Genomic DNA, 20,686 nt, shown 5'->3' on the forward strand with positions numbered 1-20,686 from the left:
ACGGGACCACTGCTGAACTGTCAACACGTGCTCGGATATCTCTTGATACATTTCCACAAGGACATTACCTCAAGCCCAATCACTGTAGATGTTAACGGTGGTGCTAATGATTTAGTCACTTTCCGACTGAGTGGCACTGAACTACAACATACAGGGCAAAGGAGAGAGAAGTTTGCTTCCCATTCTTAGAAAATTATGACACAGAGAGAAAATGCAAACAAACCCTTCATTTTTTTTTTTCTCATTTGAGTGTGAAATACTTTATATGCTAAATAATTTGCCTGTATACAGGGCCTTTATATATTTCAGACTCTATTATCCTTCAAGGATGCAGTGGAAAACATTACAAAGACAACATGCAATGAAATAATGGAGCCTATTCAGTAGCATAGAGGATTTGTATAATAACCCTGGTACAGTGTTCATGTAAATAAACAGCCCTATGTCTTCCTAGTAGCCACTTAATCATACTGCTGCACGCACTCACACAGACACGCACGCGCGCGCGCAACTGCGCGCACACACACACGCCCATTCTCACACACATTTGCTGAGACCAAAGGAAGAGCTGACTGCAACATTTTTCTCCACTTCAAAAAAGTAGCCGGTGTCAAAATGATAAATGAGGGATCATGAAGGAGAGCGTGTGCATACTTACATTAGACTGCAACACTGTGGGCAAACCGCGCAACACTTTCACAGCCACATCGCAACAGCCTCCCCCACAACAGCGGGAATTTACACCGCAACAATAAAGTGATAGAGATTAGCAGAGCGCGTTGGACTTTGCGTACGGCCAACATCTGCAACCTGCGCGTGTGACCTAACATACGCGTAACATGATGAGGGAAATGCCATGTACCCGGTACAGGTGTTTGCTGGCGAAAGGTTGATTTGTTTTTCTTTTTTCCCTGAGGTGACTGCCGTACACATTCACATAAGTGAACACGCGCACGCGCACGCAAAATATGTATAGGGATAGCATCTGAGAAGCCGTCAGGCAGCCGACAGCGAAAAATGTGAGGGGGATTTTTTTTAACCATCATTTATAACATCATTTCAGCATCAGTTCTAAAATGGCTGATGGAAGATTGATGGGTGGCGAGAGCTGGTTAATATGCGTGATTGGAATGATACAGGGCTGGGTTGTTTGTTAAGACGGGGCTCGGGTTTGTACTGCGACGACAGGTCTCGGTGGAAAAGCGAAAAACATGAATCCAGATAAAACGTCTATTGACATGTATGCATCGCTGTCAGAGATGTTTTCGTACGTTATGATTACAAACGACTGTGCATTAGTAAACAAATTCATTTTGTATTAGCTTTTTCACTCCCCCACTTTGTATGACCTTCTAGAAAAAGACTCAATCAAACAGACAGTTCATTCACTCTCCATTTCAATATTTCTACACTGAGTTTCTGTAAACATGGGGGGGAAACACACAAGCACGCACGCACGCACACACACACCGAAAATCTGTCCAGACCTTTGTGAAATTTCCAGCAGGACAACTGTTTGTTTAGAGTAATAGTATCAAGGATTACACAAGAGAGACTAGTCCATGAGAAGCTACTGCACATGCAGCGTCCATGTCCTTAGATCAATTCCAATGTAATTACAATAGCAGACAGAAATACAACCTGGCCTGATGCTCTGTCTTCCTGGATAACTGATAGATAAGCACCTAAGGGATGGCGAACAGGAGACATAGGCTGGAATACATCTTAGAGGCATTCATAAATTACACTGTGTGGAGACTATTCCCTCTACGGGCCTTCTAATGCTATATAACTTTCTTTCTAACACATGGGTCAGCCTGGTACTAGCCCCATCCAAGTATCTCCGAACATGACAACCAGCTGGCCATCCTGGGAGAACAGGAAACGCTGTCGGGTGTCATTTCATTTCGTCGTCGTCATTGTTGCTGTGGTACCGCGTAAAGAGGGCCCGCTCCGACCTCGCCCATTGGCTTCCAGACTGTCCCAGACCCGGGCCAACAGTCTTAGCTTATCGAGTCAGGGGTGGCGGGAACGTAAAAGTGTGCGACATCGATGCAGATGTGCTGCTGATCCGTGTGCAGGGGGTCCTGACGGCAGAGAGAGAAAAAAAGCGTACGAAAGACAAAGAGATGAGCGATAAAGCAGGAGTGCGCCCACATCGACTGCTGTCAGTTAGGAGCGTGTTAAGGAGTGTATCAGGGATTATAGGGGATTAGTGGTATCAGATCACTAAGGGGTTATCTGTGGTCACAGCAGCTCCTGCAGGGAGGAGGTCCCCCCCCAAAAATGTGTCGCCATAGGCCTCCGCCAGCAGCCTCTCCTACCAAGCCTACCAAAGGCTACATAGAAATGCTAAAGATTAACGCATACAGTCGCACAGGATTTATGAGTTTGGAAAAGCAATTAAGTTTGTGATTTTTATTAGTGGCTTGATTGAGTGCTCCTTCCCCAGTCTCCGGGTAGTACCTAGGTTGAGCCCCTCTCAGGAGAACGGAAAGGGGACCCCGCTCCAAAAATTACCATGATTTAAGATGCAAAACCAACACACATTAAAACAGCTCAGAGCTTATTGCATGCTCGCTTCCACACAAAACCAATTTAGTTGCCATTGATCGCTTTTCAAGCAATTAGATTTCCATTGATGGAAAAAGTAAAGGCTGCTTGTATGAAACGGGGAGGGTCAGTAGTTGGTCGCTGTGATTTGCACGTTTATTCGAGCCATTTGACCACCTCCTCTAACCCCTGACGGATGGCTGGCTGGCTCCCTCCTCTTAACCCCGCCAGCACGTCCCCTCCTTCCGGACAACAAATAATTCACCCGCCGTGAAAAAACGCCTGCCGTCAGATTATATATCCGTCTTTATTTCCGATATTGCCTCTTTGTTTCTGCAAACTTGGCTGATTTTCTAAATTGTGGAGTATTGACTGTTTCAGAGCCTGACCAAGCGAGTCTGATGTAACACATCGAAGGTAATGATATCCCAGCCACGGGAGGGAGAAGCAATGGCTGCACAGGGCAGCGCTGGACCCCGGCCAGCCCCTGGAACCATTAGTCTGCCCAGAGGCTTGGTTCTGTTTCCGGCGTGGCAGGCTCACTATCGCCATAACGGTAACCTAACTCAACCAGGGCTGCCACCAGATCACTCCCGCTGTGCCCCACACACTTGAACCTGAACCACTTCCGTTCAGACATTCAAGGTCATTCCCCACTTTGTCTGGGTGTTTCTGAACTCCATCCAATCCTCAGCTGTCACAGAGAACGGTGGTAGCAGTCGCTTTAAGCCTGAACTGTGTGTCAAATAATGGTTCAATATTCAAAATACCCGGCAAAGGCCAATGGGTGAAAGTAGATTCAGGAAGTAAAACATGCAACACTGAATGGCATTAATGTGAAAGTAGGAAGTAATTCTCTGCGTACTCCCAGAGGAAATCCACCTTCCGCCAAAGCTGGGGATTTTGACAAATGCCTTTCTCAACACGGGCAAAGGAGACAAATGTTACATTTAAACAGAAATACTTAATTTCCGCTTTTGGTGACTCGCGGCAGATATCATTAATCAACAGAGGCCTACCACGCTCAGTGAGCCTGCTAAGAACCAGATGATCGCCCTCTTCCACTCAATCCATCAACTGTGATTGGAGAAAGAAAAGGTTCAAAAATTTTGAGTCGCGCCCACGCCGGAAGAGTAATTACCCCTGTGCCAGTCGCTGAGGTGTTCCAGTGACACCTCGACCCTCTGTTGAGCATGCGCCAGATTACTCACGGGGTGTCAACATCCCTGCTGTGACAGAGCTAGCATCTCCACCTTGCTAGGCTCTTCTCGCTCGCCGCTCTGTGACTTCTCGGGAAGGACCTCCCAACTTCTAATGAGCAAACTCATCACCGGATGGGCCCGACATAACGCCCTTCAAGGTTAACGCAAGGAACTTGAGCGGATCAATTTGAATGTTCGACGCCGCGGCAAGAAAGTTCAGCGACGTCCATACGTAATGGTTAAAGAAATCAGGAGATGAACATAAACGACTGGTGAATATCAACGTAACGCGACCTTCCACAGTAAGACAGCGTGTTTGGGTTTCGACTACTCTGAAGTCGGGTGGAAATACAAAGACAAATATGCGATGATGAAAAGGACTGAAAGCGAAGGGTTGTTTGAAGGGGACCGACATTAAGGGGCAATAACACTGAAGTCAACAGGCGGATGCCTTTGCACCAGTGCTTCTCGTCTCCCTAGTGATACATGCCAGAGATAACCGCTTTATTTCAACCTCAGCACTTTTACTGCACTGTCCAAGACATTCACCGCATCAGTGTATCAATGCACCGCCATGCTAGTCACTCTCCACTGCGACAACTCACTGTTTTCTCTGTGACAGAAGTCCTGCGAGAGGTGGCACGCTTTAGCTTACACACAGCCCGTACTCCTGTGATCTGCCTGGGGTTCTTTGGAGACCACCCTGGCTGTTTGTGTGCGAGGGGATGGGTCAGAGGGCCAGATGTATGATTGAATCCTTCATAGCGGGACGAATAAGGGGTTGGGGGGAGGGGGGGGGTTCTCTCCGCTGTGATTTCGCTGTGGCTGCGCCGCTCCCTCATCTCATTCACTTTCAAAGGCAGCTAGCTGTATTATGACACGACTCAGCTCCCGAAAAAAAAGAAAAAAAAACTCGACACCACACAGGCCAAAAACGAGACGAAATATAGATTTCAAATTCCGCACCATGCAAGTTGAATGTCCATCGTCATTTAACACGCCAGCAAAAACAAACAACGCCTCACATCCCCTTGAGTGAATCCTATTCAGCTGCTGTTCTCTGTCAGCTCCTTGTCATTTTCAAGCTTTCAAATGTAAACAGGAATATAACCCCCCCCCCTGTAAAGCTGTGTCAGGCAGACGGCTGGCCAGTCGCCTGGGATGGTAAGGTCACGGGGGGGGGACCCGGATAACATGCCGGCGCCGGAGGAGATCCACCTGGTCGGGTGGAGCCACATCACACAACACCTCATGTTAGAGGGTCGAGGGTGGCAGCTGGAAAGGGCAAGTGTTCAGAGACCAGAGAGAGAGAGACCCTCGATGGTTCAGAGACCAGAGAGAGAGAGAGACCCTCGATGGTTCAGAGACCAGAGAGAGAGAGAGACCCTCGATGGTTCAGAGACCAGAGAGAGACCCTCGATGGTTCAGAGACCAGAGAGAGAGAGAGACCCTCGATGGTTCAGAGACCAGAGAGAGAGAGAGACCCTCGATGGTTCAGAGACCAGAGAGAGAGAGAGACCCTCGATGGTTCAGAGACCAGAGAGAGAGAGAGACCCTCGATGGTTCTGAGACCAGAGAGAGAGAGAGACCCTCGATGGTTCTGAGACCAGAGAGAGAGACCCTCGATGGTTCTGAGACCAGAGAGAGAGACCCTCGATGGTTCAGAGACCAGAGAGAGAGAGAGACCCTCGATGGTTCTGAGACCAGAGAGAGAGAGACCCTCGATGGTTCTGAGACCAGAGAGAGAGACCCTCGATGGTTCAGAGACCAGAGAGAGAGAGAGACCCTCGATGGTTCAGAGACCAGAGAGAGAGACCCTCGATGGTTCAGAGACCAGGGAGAGAGAGAGAAAGTGAGAGAGTGTGAGAGAAAGAGAGAAAGAGAGACACCCTCGATGCTACCTGGGTCAAACCCGATTTTTCGGAAAGCAATCGAGAGGATGTATCCGGAGAATGCCGGGGCCTCTTTAACATTCGAGTCGTGGACGTCTGCGGTGTTATGACAGGAGATCTTCCCAGCTCACGCGTCTTACACATGAGTAATGATCCTCCGACTTAAAAATAACACCGGCAGCCTAACGCAGAGCAGGAATACAGTGGAGCGTCCGTACGCAGGCATCTTTCTTTTCATCCTCGGGGGGGGGGGGCAGAATGAAATGTGCTTTTTATCATGCGCCATGAGCGCTCCTCATGCAACCCCCATAACATCCCCTATACCCCCCCCCCCATATCGGCGTTGAAACCCCCCCGTCGACAAAATATTGGCAAATGCTGTAATCACAGCCCTTACATGGCTCTGGGCTTCAATCAGCGGCAAGGCTGATACTCGGCTTTATCATATTTTAGTTTTATTTGAGGACGCTGGCAGCGGCAGGCCTCCAGTCAGCCATAATTGAAACGAGGGGAGGAAGAAGAAAGATGTGGAGGCTCTGCGCCCCGCTCCTTGTAATCAAGCCCTTACTCCTGTGCGCTTTGCCCATTTCTCAAAGTGAAATATTCTCGCAATCTGTATCGTAAAACGTCTCCGGTCGCTCCTTCCTCCAACCCTGAGCGTAGGGGTAATTAGGAATGAGAAAGTGTGCTTTCCAGATGAGGAAGAGCTGAGCGTCGGAGCCGCTCGTGTCACAACCGGGGCCACGGTGGACGTGGTATACGCCAAACATTCAATTAGAAGGATTACATGATGAGGCACATTGTTGCTCCTGTGCTCGCTGTGGATTGCTTTCCGTCATTTGGCGCTCCGGCGGTGAAATTTGGTTCATTCCCTGCATTATCTCCCCAGCTGAATTCCATACATATGAATGTGATCTGCGGCCGGCGGGGCTGGGAGGGGGGAGAGCGCTGGGATAGTGAGAGCATGGCACCAGGGACTGATGGAGAGGTTGATGTATGATCCCAGGTGGACGGGCTTATTTGAGGCGTGGAGCTGGGCAGGTGATTCAGAGGCGCCGGCTCTTTAAACAGCGTAATGAGCCAGAGAGGACACACACTCTCTCTCTCTCTCTCTCTCTCCCCCTTTCTGACTCTCCCTCCCTCTGTTTCTCATAGTGTCTCTCCCTCCCTCTCTTTCTCGCCGTCTCTCCCTCCCTTTCAAGCTCTTCCCCTCTCTCTCACTCTGCGGCCAGTCCTCACCCCGTCTGACCATGCTTCTCCCAGGAAGTCCCCGCCCGTGTTGTCGTCTCCCCGAGGGAATACCTCGCCACCCGGGCACTGAGGCCGTACAGAGCAGAGTGCTGTGGGGCGGGGCAAGTTCACCCCGCGTCGCCGCACCAAGGCAAAGGTGAAGGGTCCAGCGAGGACCTCCCGAGCACTGGGCATGGAACCTGGATGGTGGCCACCAACACACACACGCCAGGGACAAGCAGTGTGAGTGTGTGTGTGTAAGAATGCCCGTTGAATGCATAGCAAGTGTATGTACGGATAAAAGTGGAAGTGTGTGTGTTGGCGTGAGGTATCCGTGGTTTCATTTCAGAGCCGTCACAGCATCCCCGACAGGAGAGGAGAGGCAAGGCTACGACACGGTTCCAATGTTGCTGAAAACACATAAACGCAGGCACCCACGGACGGGCCCATAAATGAACAAACACATACATCAACTTCCAAATCCAGCGCATTTGATTTCCAAACGTCCGGGCCCATTTTTATTTTAATGATATGTCTCATTTCTCTTGCCGTAATGTAGAAGAGGAGGGGTGTGTGGCCGTCCCCCCCAACCAGCCCAGCCCTGTAAATCACACATGTGTGGAGGGACTGAGGTGCTAGCCAGGGGGCTTGGTGCTGGTGACACTTGCCGTGTTTTCAGGACTCCACTCTTTCCTCTTTTCAACAACACTTCTGAATTGAGAAGCAGAGGGAGAGGAAAGAGCTTTCTGGTGGAGGTTGAATTAAAGAGGCTCTCTTTCCCTCTTTCCCTCCCTCGCTCTCTCCTTCTTCTTTTTTTTTTTTTTTTTTGGTGGCGTTTAAAATCAATTCATTCAGTGGACTGCTGACACAGCCAGGCCCGGAGAGTCTAGGATTTATGGCTCCCTCTAATGGGCATGCTCTGAACCAAAGCCCTGCCGTCAGCAGAATCCCGCCAGCCGCCCGCCCGCCCGCCCGCTCCCTCCGCTTTTAAACACGCAGCAGACAACCCCCTTCCTCCTCCTCTTCCTCAGTCCTCCTCCACGCTGGAGGAGCTCCTATAACCACGTGAGGGTGTTGAGGAAGAAGAAAAAAAAAAACACGAGCAATTTGGGGAAAACGGTGATCCCTTCAAGTATTCTCGCATTGAAAACCACAATTTTAACTATCATTTAGAATTTCAAAATGCAAAATGGGGGTTCACTTCGAAAAGACCAACATCTTTCACAATTTGAATGGTTTACTGGAGAGATAATCGGTGCATTGTCTACGGTAGGTTTAGAGCTGTAAGCCCTTGTCCGCCAAGCTCTAATGTCAATGAAATGCTTTTGTTGATCGCTACCTAGCAATTCCACAAGTGGTATTTCTCATGGAGTGGTCTATAATTTGGTGCTCTATCCATTACCTCCAGGCTGGTACAGTGTATGTGGTCGGAATGTATTCATATATTCATAACCTAGTCTAGTGTCAGTGTGTCAGAAACAATTTATGACTGAGGGAAGAAAGACGATTGAAAAAACACTAGCCTATGAGCCCAGCCTGAATCGTGATGACTAGCACAAGTCGTTTCCTCTACTCTTCCCATCATCAACACAGTGTTACCCTGAGGTGTGTGTGTGTGTGTGCGCGCGTGCACGCTTCTCCGCGTGTGCGTGCCCGCGCGCGTTAGAGTGATGGCACTGTAAGTAAAATAGAAAGAAAAATAATATCTGATGTGGGGAAATGTGTTTCTGCACAGTGGCGGTGTTCTAGCGGAATAGATAGTGAACCGGCATGGTGTCGCTTGAGAAGAGAGAACCTGGGAAGCCTCCTCGATGGTTTCAATCTGCCTGTACATGGATGTCAAAGAGAGAAAAAACATCCTTCCCAGCAGCCCCTCTGTCCCTGATCCAAGCGAACTGCTAGCTGACTTCCTTATGAGGTGAACGTATTACCGCCTCCGAATTAGCCCCCTTATTACTCCTATTCTCCAGCCACTACTGCAGTTAACCATAACTGACCATTTGGCCGGCTTCATTATGAAGCTGGGCATGTAGATGTCGAGCCAGTCTCCAGCCGTCACATTCAATTTCAAAATACTACGCAGCTCCCAAATCCCTGACGGTTCTCCCTTACTTATGTTCAACCTTCTCCTTGTTTCATAAAATATGATGTGATTAAAATAGATTACGCACCTTGTTAGCGGAGCGTTTCATATTTGATACGGCGGTGCTTTGAGACAGCCAACCTCGTCCGTGATTCAAAGTGATTGTGGCCTTGTTCTGTGGTCTATTTGTTTAATAAGCCCTGCTACATCAGTGGGCCTTTTAACTGAACACACTCCCCCAGAGCAAAGCCAAAGATCAATACCCACACCTGGAGGGGGGAGGGAAGAGGAAAAAAAAATCACCGCCAAGGATTTTCCATCCCCCGACTCCTTCGTATAGTGAAATAAGAGCATAAAGATAATCAGTGTGGCTGTAACAATCATCACCAGCAACACAGGCTGAGGGAAAACGGGCTTTTGGTTAGGTCAACCATGTGGTGTGACCCGTTAAGGAAGGATTAGACCACCAAAGGCAAAATACCGGACCAAGACTAATAACATCAACCCGTGACTACAGGAGGCCCAATAACAACTATTATCGTCGTCATAATTTTCTGTTGTAGTTGTTCTAGTTGTAGTAGTTCAGAGAGTGACAGGAGAGTCACTGGGAACAATGATGGACATGTCCTCCTGCAGACTGGAAGGTTCTCAAGCAGTGGTTCCAGAACCTTCACCCTCTATTTAATAAGCACAGAGGGATCGGTGTTCCAGACGAATGCCTGATGGGGAAGCCTTCCATTGTGCAGATATACTGTAGCAACGAGGAGAAACCTGTCCGGGTGTATTAGGGTGTTATTTTAATGGAAGCTCTTCCACTGACATGCAGACTAAAACAAACATTCAGGAATGGAAAAATACAATGTACTTAAGGAGGCAAATTATTATTTTGAAAGTCAACGAGACTTGTCTGACAGAGGGCATGACTCGAGTTGCATGAAAAACAGATTTTCTCTCTCATTATTTCATCTTGATTAGAGAAGCAAGCCTAACCAGTGGCCGAAGCGGCGGTGAATTAAAGCAAATTAGCCCCATATTGCCCGTTTTAAGCAGGCAAATTAGCACTAGAAAACCAGTGTTTATTTCATAAATCAAAAGAATGTCGCACCTGTTGAGAATGCAAACCGATTCGGGTCATTTGATTAAAATCTTGTATCAAAACATTTGGGGAGCCTTTGGTTTCATCAGGGTAGAGCGGCTTTCTGGCACCAGGTTGTTTTAAGAACGGAGTTCCAGTAGCAGCGTGAGCCCAGTGGGGTAAAACTACAAAGACCACCAGCTAAGGCCATCGGAGGTCCATGATTACCACACCACACCGCTGATCAGCGCTGTAATAATGCCCAACTATAACCAAGCAATTAGAGTAATGGAAGACGGGGTTGGGGGGAAAGTGCTCTTTATCCCGGTATGACGCTTTGAGGTGTGATGGGCTCCGCTTTTGAATCTCGCCAGTGGAGGTTAACTAAGAGGCAGGAGGTGGTGGAGTGGAAAGGAGGCAACGGCAGGAGAGATGAGGAGGGAGGGGAGGGGAGGAGAGACGAAGAGAGGGAGAGGAAAAGAAATGCGAGAGAGATAGGAGAGACGACGGAGAGGGGAAAAGAAAAGGCAGACGGAGAGATAAAAGAACAGCGAGAGGGGAAGAGAGAGGATCACAAAGAGGAAGAGAGATGAAGAGAGAGGAGAAGAAAAGGGACACCGAGACGGGGAGATACAAGAGAGGAAGAGGGAAAGACCGAGAGATGAAAAGAAATGGGACGGAGAGAAAGGGAGGGAAGGAAGAAGAGCGAGAGAGAGAGAGGGGAGAGCAGAGAGGGGAAGGGAGCCAGGGGAGAGGCTGAGTGTAGAGGACCATTGATCCTCACTGCCACCTGCTGTATGGCTCCTGTGAGGCCAGCCAGAGGAGATGGAACACACACTTGGGCCTCAGCCATATGGATAAACGCTTTGTGGAGGACCACAACGAGTTCTCCTCCGTCTGACCACATCAGGTGGTTAGGGTGTCCTAGAGTCGCTGTTTAAAAGTTTGCAGACACCGACGAACTGACACTGAGAACGGTGCGATAAAGGAAGATGGCGTGAGAGAAAGGCCGACAGGGATGCGGGGGCGAGACAGAAAGCGGGCGCGTCTGCGTGGAGGTATGCGTGGGTGAGGCCGAGGGACGTACCTGCCCAGCTGGGGGTCTCCATGTACAGTTAAAGCCGGACGGGCCAAAGCTGCGTGAATCACTCGCTGCTGCCACAGGAACCTAGGAAACCTGCGGACACACAAGGCAACGCAACGTCGTGTTAGAGAGGAAGGCCACGGCAGGCAGTCGCAAGCGTTTGTTCCCCCGGCTGCCTGCGCTCGGGTGTGTTGGTGCGCCCGTACGTGCGTCGGCGGGCGCGTTCCCATGCATGCTCTCAGAGCCGTGCATGTTTCTGCTGAGCTGTGTATCTGAGCAGGCCTCAGGTTGGCTGAGACCCAGCAGCCCAGCCGGTGAACCACAGAGAAAGCTGCATTGATTTCATCCCCCGAGAAATCCTATCTCCCCGAGTCCGCCTTCCTCACCCCACCCAGCTTCCAATTAAGCATTCGCAGGGAGCCGTGCCAACACAATTTGTCATTTATCAAAAGTAATTAAAATATATTTTTTTTCTCTTGTTGATTGGGAATTCACTAATTGTTGAGACGGTAACAATTTGAATAAATAAAACTGGGAAGGGATGAATTTTACATAAAAATCGGAGGGAAGCAGCAGTGCTGTAAAACCAGGCCCATACATCTGGCTCCGTGATTCCTCTCAACATGATGACTGCAAACACTGAACCAGTTGTTCCTGCCGTCCTTATATAAAACAACTCGTAGCCAGTAAATAATATATTACAAACAACATATTGACTAAGTGACTGTGAGGGCTGTCTCAGTGTTCTGTTAGAAAGACAGAGCCTGTTAACAGTATGTTGGTGTTTTTTTCTCTCCAGACGAGACATATACATGTTTCCATCTTTGGACCAAGAGATATTAGTTAAGCAAATATCAACATTTCAGCCCCATATTCATAACAAAGCACAAGACAGCAGGTGCAGTAAAGTTGAACACCAAAGACCATTCAGCAGAAGAGGTTAGAGTTCGTCTGTTCAGTGAAACCAAGCAATACCATTTCAACATTATCGGTAACAACCCCTGAATGCACCATTACCTTCTATAAGGGCAGAATGAAATGTCAGAATTGATTTGGGGAAGGGAGGGCTGAGATATAAGCGGGCAGCTATGACGGCCATTTTGTTTGAGAACGGCCCTGTGTTTGGCCTCCCTGGATCATTACCAGACAGAAGAACTGGAAACACATGAAGGTGGCGCGGGCACCCATCACAACTGTCTCCAGTGCACAGTGGATGAAATGAACAGAAAAAACTAAAACAGGGAAACCAGAAAGAGAGAATACAGAATGAAGAAAAAAAAAAAAGAACTGCGCATGCAGAATGCCAGAGGAGTCGTTTATATTTTCCACCGCTTTGTAAATAAGTTTAGCTACACAAATACCTGGCTTTGCTGTGAGCAGATCAAATTTCCAGTCAACGCTTCTTTCAGTGCCAACAAATGGAGCCATTGCTTCACAATGAGATGATTTGAATATCCCTTTGAAGGCTGCAGATGGACAAGCAATACTATCATTGCCTGGGAACACAAAAATAATTGGGCAACAGTGGGAAAAGTCTGATATTCACACCTCTCCTAAGACAGAGCCATGCCTGGAATATGTAATAGAGACCCACTCCGTCCTGCATTTTGTGTACATTCCAATTCTTTATGAGAAAAAAAAGAAAAAACGTCATTACTCACGTTCCTTAACATGTATGGTTGTTGATGTTCTAATTATGCGTCTCCCTCTAATCTTTTGCCTTGCAATGTGGGTGATATATCTGAAGAACATGGCGGGTCCAAAAGTAAGATGTGAATTAGGAACGGTTGTGCTATTAAGCACTTTCTCCAGGGAGCTACTGGGAGAGAGCCTGTAAGTAGCTTCCATCCATTTGGAAACATATTTTTATGCTAGTCTTCTAAAATCTGGATGAAGAAGAATGAGAAAATGTCCCACTAGCGATGTTTGACCACCATGCAGACATGTTCCACTAGCAGTGTTTGACCACCATACAGACATGTTCCACTAGCGGTGTCTGACCACCATACAGACATGTTCCACCAGGTGCTCAGTTTCAAAAATGTTGGGTTAAAAAACAATGTAATCTTGGTACCGGACCTCAGGTCAACAAGTGACAGAAACAGGTAGAATTACCTAGATTAAATGATTATGACATGCATCAATTATCATGACACCAGATTAAGACCCTTGATGTGTATTGAAAAGGAGCAATAGTTTTATCACAGAGCACTTTCCCAACGCTGTGAAGTTAATAATAACTCATGTCGTCTGGAGTCATATAATCCAACTCTACAAGTCATGGTGGGAGGGCCACGCCACATATCACTGCAAAATCCCAGGATGATATTGATACAATAGTTAAATCAAACCAGTATTTGCACATGAACGTGTTTCCACTGGCATTTCTCACAATCATTTTACTGGCACAAATAGATCACACTTTTTCAAGGGTATTTCTGTTTTTGCCTACATTTGAAAGGCTTACCATCAGGCACATCAAGTATTTGCGTTAAACAGTTGAATGGAAACCAGGCTAGTGTTTGTTTATTCATAAGTATTTATGAAAGCCCACAGAACGTGTCCATCAGCGTTCTCCTCAGAACGTTATACAGTATTTACACAAGCCTGAATAATCAGGGGTTAGCATGGTAGCACACTAACGTTATGTCACTAATTGCTAGTAGCGTTCCGAGGTGATAAAATGATTTAATCAAACCCCAAACTAGCCTGCTATCATTTCCTCTGGCTGCTATTAAGTTGGCCTTGACAGCTTTAGAGGAGTGAAATTATTTGGGAGGGGTTGAAGATGCCTGTGAGTGCCTTAGGGACACCCTGCAGAGTGGTTCAGGGGGCTCTGTTCTGCCTGCAGCTCTGTTCTGCCTGCAGCCATGACTGTTCTTCAAGCCTTCTCCTCTGAGCATTTTTACAGCAGCACAAATTGGGAGGAAGGAATGCCTATGCCAGCCCAACCAGCACACACACACACACACACAGCAAAAAAAAAAAAAAGGGCAGAAACTTTGATGACAATGAAGAAACGGAGGGCGTCATAAACTAGGGAAAATAAGCTCTCACTTTCAAACGTTTACGGCGGCTCAAATATCTGATGATACCTCTCATAGCATTTAATCTTTAATGTGAAAAATTAATCATCCCATTCATTATTTTAATAGCTGTCATTTTTCTCTCCCCAAAGTGATGATTTATAACCATTAAGCCACTCGTCGGCTTGTGTGAGAGGGATTTATAGTAATGTTTGCACCAGGTAACCTCCAACCATATTTCATTATTCTGACAACCCATTAAAATGCCCTGGTGATTAAACAACAGCTCTAAGGTCAGCGTGTATGGCTGTTACCTTACACTGTATACTCCAGCTGAGGACAGAGACCACCCCCCCCCCCAAACAACCCATCGCTCTAAACAGTGTAAATGTACAGGTGTTAGGGATGTCCTTCCGTACAGCTGGGCAGAGGGACGGCCGCTGGCAGGGGTATAGTCTAGAGAGCCTCAACAGGTCATACGGCGTGACTGGGGGGACCCGGGTTAAAAAGACCAGGTAGACCCATTCTGACGGAATAACAGAGACTTGACTCAGAGAGGAAGACAGGGAAAGGGAGGAGGGATCACCCACACCAAACAAAATGGATCTCCACTGGTGTCCCGTGCTGGGAGAGTGAACAGCAGGCCGGGGAGGCAGCTGAGGGAGGATTTACCTCCCTGGCATGCACAACGTAAGCGTCTAATATCCAGGGTCCAGCGGTCACCATTGATCATCGATGCCGTGTCTGACACTGACTGACAGAGGCTGTAATTGCTGTGCTTGCTTTGGGAGCAGGGCAGGGGGAACGGAGCGAGGCCGTGTGGTCCAGAGAACCCCCCCCTCCCCCCCAACCCCACATCGCCACAGGTCCAAACCCCCGGAGCTCCACTCTGGACGTGACGTCATAGATTGGACCAGGGAATGGTGTCCGATACACCACGTGTCAGAAGTTCACAAATGACGTCGTGAGGACTTGTCACAATATCGGACGACTCGATTCGGCAGTCCCTGATAGAGCCGCGTTTCGTACGCTTGTCTAATTTTCGTTGTGGAACCTTTTCATCGTAGTCCATTAGAGATCCAGTGTTAATATATTCACAGGTAGGGTATGCAACAAAAAACAGTCAATCACTTCTCCAATTCCATGTTTTTGGTATCTGCGCAGATGTATGTAACTCTTCCAAGCATATAGCATACAAGACTTGTAGGAGTGAATATATCAGCACTTCTCACTCAGTTTGGAAAGAAATAGCAATATGTTTTTTTGCCCCTGATGAATAGTAGAGAATCGCACAAATTCAGACAAAACAATGTTAATTACCACTGAAACTACAACAGTGCTATACAATGCCAAAACACCCTTTTATAATCAACTTAAACATGTAGGTTTGTCATTCCCTATAACACTTTCTTTTTGTGGAATCGGATGTTTAGCATCCAGCTGTAGCATGGTGCTCTGGGAAATGGGCTACTTGTAATTCAGAGTATTTCTTTTCTACAACTTTGCAAGTTTTTCCATCTATCTAGCAAGTAGAATGGAATCCCAGCTGGTCAGACTCCAGGCTCCTTATGCTTGGCTTTAGACATTAAAAACACACTACCGCCGAAATAAAAGTTTTAAAGGCTACAGAGATTCCAGTCGTAGATAGTGATTAAAAATACATGTCCGACAGAATCTCAGTGTGACAACAAGTTCTCCCAAATTCTTCTTGAACTCATAATATTCCCGGCAATAACTTCAAAGAGAAAAATTTATATTAAGGCTATTATCTAAGACTTGCAGAAAGGGGCAATCAGCAGTTAAAACAATACCACAGTGTTGTACTTGCCCCTGTTATGGGTAAAAGCCGAGATATGGGGCTGGAGGGATCTGACCACTCTCAAATTCAAACAGAACTAGCGATGCAGTGACCGACCAGCCATGATACGTAAACGCTAGTTCTTCCTGCGAGGCTAAACGCCACGCAGGTGATACGTCCTTCTTCTGGATGTAGCCTCGTGGCTCAACGTTATTCAAGGGGCGCATTCAGTATTCACAACGGATCCTCAGAACTACGACTTCATTAAAGATTTCTGGCAGAAATTAATTCACACACCCACACACACACACACACACACACATAATAGCATGCTTAATACTTAATGGACCAATTCAGTTTGATGGTCAAAAACATTCAAAAAGTTGGCAGACATCACGTTAATGGAAGAGGCGTTTAGGGTGTCGAGTGTTGGAGTCTATTTTCGCTTGTTTACAAACATCAGAGGAGAAGAAATGTATATTTAAGGTTCTGATGTTATTGGGTGTGACATTTGGACAATAAGTTACATTCTTCGGAAATTCAATGGTACTTATCATTTATGCCATTACAGTCCAAACATGAACGTATGGAAAGGGGATTGCCCTGTTAGTGTCATTTACACTTAGGTTGTTCACACGAAGCTGTTAATATCATGCTAGATTATAGCGAAACACGATCATGAGGGAGCTGTGTAGCCTCGCGATAGGGTTGCACGATATTAGAAATGACAGACATTGTGATATTTCGTCTTTCTGCAATATATATTGCGATATGAAAAAATACAGGATGTCTTCAGAAAGAGATTTGGCTATCAACCTGACAGTCTGAATCCTTCATTCTCCCCCAGCCCAATCCTCTACAATAAAAATGTATGAAACAATATATTGTTATATTTCAGAACAGGTTGCTAGGTAATAATATGTAACTGTAATAGTTTAGCAATAGCAACAGTAGTAAAATAGAATGCGTAATTGGGAATACCTTACCAACTGCAAGATGCAGTCTGTGGCCGAAGCACTGCAATCTGGTCCACTTGTTCAGGTGCAGCCTTCACCAAGTTCGTGGCATTGTTTGTTGTAATACAGACTAGACGACTCTCATCTAGGCCCCAATCAGCTAAAGCTTCTCTCAACCCTGTTGCGATGTTCTCACTTGTGATCCTCTGGGAAAATGCAGTTTGTGAACAGCGACTTTTCAGGTGGAAGTCCTCATTAATAAAGTGTACGGTCAGACTTATGTAGGGCTCCGTTGTCTGGCTGGACCACAGGTCCGTTGTTGCTGTATAATATTCCACTTGTGACAGCTCTTTTTCAACTTGTGCCTTGCATTTCTCATACAGCTCTGGGATGGCAACTTGAGAAAAATAGTTGCGTGATGGCATTACATACCACTTGTCAAGCAAACAGATAATGTTTTTAAAACCCTCTGTGGTAACCGTGTTAATTGGTGCCATATCTTTGGTGACGTGAAAAGTTATTGAATCTGTGATTTCTCTCTGCCATTTGGAACCTTTCTCGTATGGTGTACTACTGGCAAATGCATCCGAAATAGATTTTTGCTTTGGACGGCATTGAGATGCTTTGCACTCGTCATACAAAGATTTGTGGTGCCGCCTTAAATGATCAAACAAATTGGTCGTGTCTCGACAAAGTACCTTTTTTTGGTCAACATCATCCCGCCTGTAGCCGAAATATTTCCATGTAATTGACGATGCATTTCTTTTTGCAACTAAATTCTCCATTTCGGTCTTTTTTGCCTGTTCCTCGCTCATCATTTCGTCACGCGCAAGCAGAGCCTGCATGTCAACCATGTGCAGCAACGAACTCTGGGTTTAAAATAATAATTACAATAATAATAATAATAATAATAATAGATTGTGTATCCAATAACCCATAAATCAGAGTAAATTAAGTTATATCAGACAAATATAATGCTGGTTTTCCATTTGAAAAAAAATAAAAAATACTGTAGACTGATATATGTTTACCTTACTAAATCGCACGTTCTGCGATGTGACTATTGCGGATGCGTACATCGCAATGTCGATGCTGAAACGATATATCGTGCAGCCCTACCTCACGACCTACTCAAGTGGCGTTCTTCATGAATTTCATACTTCTTTGTTGACCGCATTATGCATGGCATGTTCCACTTAAGAGATGGAATCGGTAATGATCCTTTATTGCACCTTGGTTTGGCCGGATTTCTTCGTTACTGACAGACTCCGTTTGGCAGATAGTCACAGACTGGGGCTGGTGCATCAACCGCATAGTGATTGCTTTCACCTCGTGGCTAGTGTTTCGCTGTTTTGAATGTGAAGTATCATTGCCTTCGCAGCACCAAATACCATAACCTCAATCACCACTGTTTACCCAGCTGTAAAATGGTAAATAACGAAGCATTTGAGCGAAGTTAGTGTAGCCGGGAAAGTGAGTTGAAAGCCCGGGCTCTGATAAATTTGTCTGACAAATGCTCCTGGAGTGTTTGTTGTCGACTGTGCATCAGCGAGGAGCTGGCCTGGGATTTGAGTCTTGCTGAAGCCAAGCAAAGCATGCCAGATCACTAATTGCACAATTTAAAACCAAAGTCCCTGGCAGCTTGTCGTTTGCAACAGAGGGAAGAGCCATCGCTTAATCAGTGAGCTCAACACAGATCTGCACAGCTCTCTGTTGAGATACTGGAGATATATGATGGCAAGTCCCAATACCAAGAGCTGAGACACAGTAAGTGGTGTCAAGTCAAAGCCTAAACCTACTTCTAGTGGTTGATGGCTGTGATTGGAAAATTACTGACATAATACACATGCTTTTAATTAAGTTGACATGTTTAAGTTGAGCTGATTTTGTTTATTAAGGGATGTCAATCGACACCTGTCAATCGACTGAAGGTAGGACTTTATGATTTTTAAAACATATAAATACTACAGGTTTCTGAGCAAGTAACATCCTTTCTGAGTGGTAACCTGCTAGGCCAAATCATGCACTATACAAATGATTGTTTGGGTACATTCTATCCATATTGAAAAAAGCTTCTTTGCCACCTCATTCAACAGAATGAACTACAGTAAGCCAATCGCAAAGACTTCACTGTAGGAATGCTTAGCGGTCAGTCTATAAATGTAAGTGCTAAAAGCCATTACTGCGCTACACTGTTCACTGTCAAGACAAGCTATTAACACTTGTAGCTAGCAACACCGGCTAGTGGACTTGAGTGTTCTGGCGGTGAGGATATTAGCTAGCTGTGAAAGTGTCAGGCCAGCCCAGCCACACACTACTCTTCATGATAAGGGGTTAAACTAGCGCTGGTTAGGGCGGCTCCACTGACCCCATGGAGGCCGACGTTCTGACACAGTGTTTTTCAGATGGACTTCTGCTCTGCTCCGAGCCGGGCCTAACAAGCTAACACACTCCATCACAGAGAGAGAGCTGGAAAAACACTGTCCCTCATGGATCACATACACACACATAAACACAGGCGCGCACAGCCGCACACACTCATGCGCGCACACACACACACACACACACAAAAACAGTGCCCCGCAGTCAATTCCTCACTGAAGCAACATCCGTCTCTGATCTGGGGAGCACTCTCTCTTTCCCTCGCTCACTTACTTCAGCGGCACAACAAGAGCGATGTAGCACTGAGGGCCATGAATTAAAAAGTCAATATGTAAAACCATAGAGGGATGCCATTTTGAAAAAGCGTTTCATCAATGGAAATCATATTAACATGATAAAGGGCAGATTGGGAGGCGAGGGGCATTGATTCAGATGAGGCTCCTCCAGTCCGCGCGCCACCATGTCCACTTCAGACATGTTAATGAATCACAACACGATCCAGGCAATAGTTGGGAAAGAGAGCAAGGTAGAGAGAAGTGAGAGGCCAGGAGAGACTGAGGAGGATTCCGGGGGGGCATGGAAGGGGCAGTGCTAGGCGGAGTCACATGCCTATGTGGGCGGGTCGGGGTCGTTTCTGGACACTGGGTTGGCCAGGGTGAGAAAGATGCTGACGGACGTTCTGAACCAAACCCTGGTGGAAGGTACGCTAGAGCCCTTGTCGACCACTACTACACACAGGCTAGACAAAAGAGCATCCAAGGCTTCTAAAACACACAGACACACACACACACACACACACACAAACACACAGGCCGCAACATGAAAGCGACAAGTGCATCACTGCCAAGCCAAACAGATGAATGACTTATTAGAGTACACACTGTAAACAGAGAGTGACAGAGAGGCCACAACACACAGGCAGCTGGGCCGTTATCAATTCACCTACAATTAACTGGCCTTGGCACAACACACTCAAACCCGCCACGACACATATTAATACCAAATCAACCTGTTAATACCGCGCTAACACAGAAGGAGCCTGTCCGAAAAGACGCCTCACTGCGGAACCGGCGGGTTACAGCACAACTTACAGCACATATCTGAGTGAGGAATCCAAGGGGATTATGTTCAACGGCTGCCACGCAACGGAAAGGAAGAAAAAAATAAAGAGATCTTAAAAAAGGAGTCAGGGGAGGGTGGGGGGGGGGCTCGTTCAGAGTGTGATGGCGCAGCACCTTTGTTAAATATGAACTAATTAAGTGGGAAAATGAAAGTGTTTCATCTTCATTAGGATCAGACAATAGGACTATGATACGTAATTGAGAGTAGTTCCACCTTAATAGAATGAACAGAAGTCATTTGGTATTGAAATGTGCAGGGGTGATTTAGCCAAAAGAAAGTGTAT

The 20,686-nt window shown here is 46.7% G+C and overlaps 1 protein-coding gene across 4 annotated transcripts in view; it reads right to left on the minus strand.

The window, feature by feature from the left end:
- Nucleotides 1-20,686, minus strand: part of LOC105022924 (RNA binding protein fox-1 homolog 3) — a 377,689-nt gene that overhangs the window by 162,800 nt on the left and 194,203 nt on the right. For all 4 annotated transcript variants that reach the window (XM_020051116.3, XM_010891694.4, XM_034295097.1 and 1 more), the window contains one exon: nucleotides 11,123-11,212. In XM_020051116.3, the coding sequence (XP_019906675.1) occupies nucleotides 11,123-11,144 (22 nt within the window). In that variant the 5' untranslated portion in view covers nucleotides 11,145-11,212. The remainder of the gene's footprint in view (nucleotides 1-11,122; nucleotides 11,213-20,686) is intronic.

Source organism: Esox lucius, chromosome 11, assembly GCF_011004845.1.
Source record: "Esox lucius isolate fEsoLuc1 chromosome 11, fEsoLuc1.pri, whole genome shotgun sequence".
Taxonomy (NCBI): Eukaryota; Metazoa; Chordata; class Actinopteri; order Esociformes; family Esocidae; genus Esox; species Esox lucius.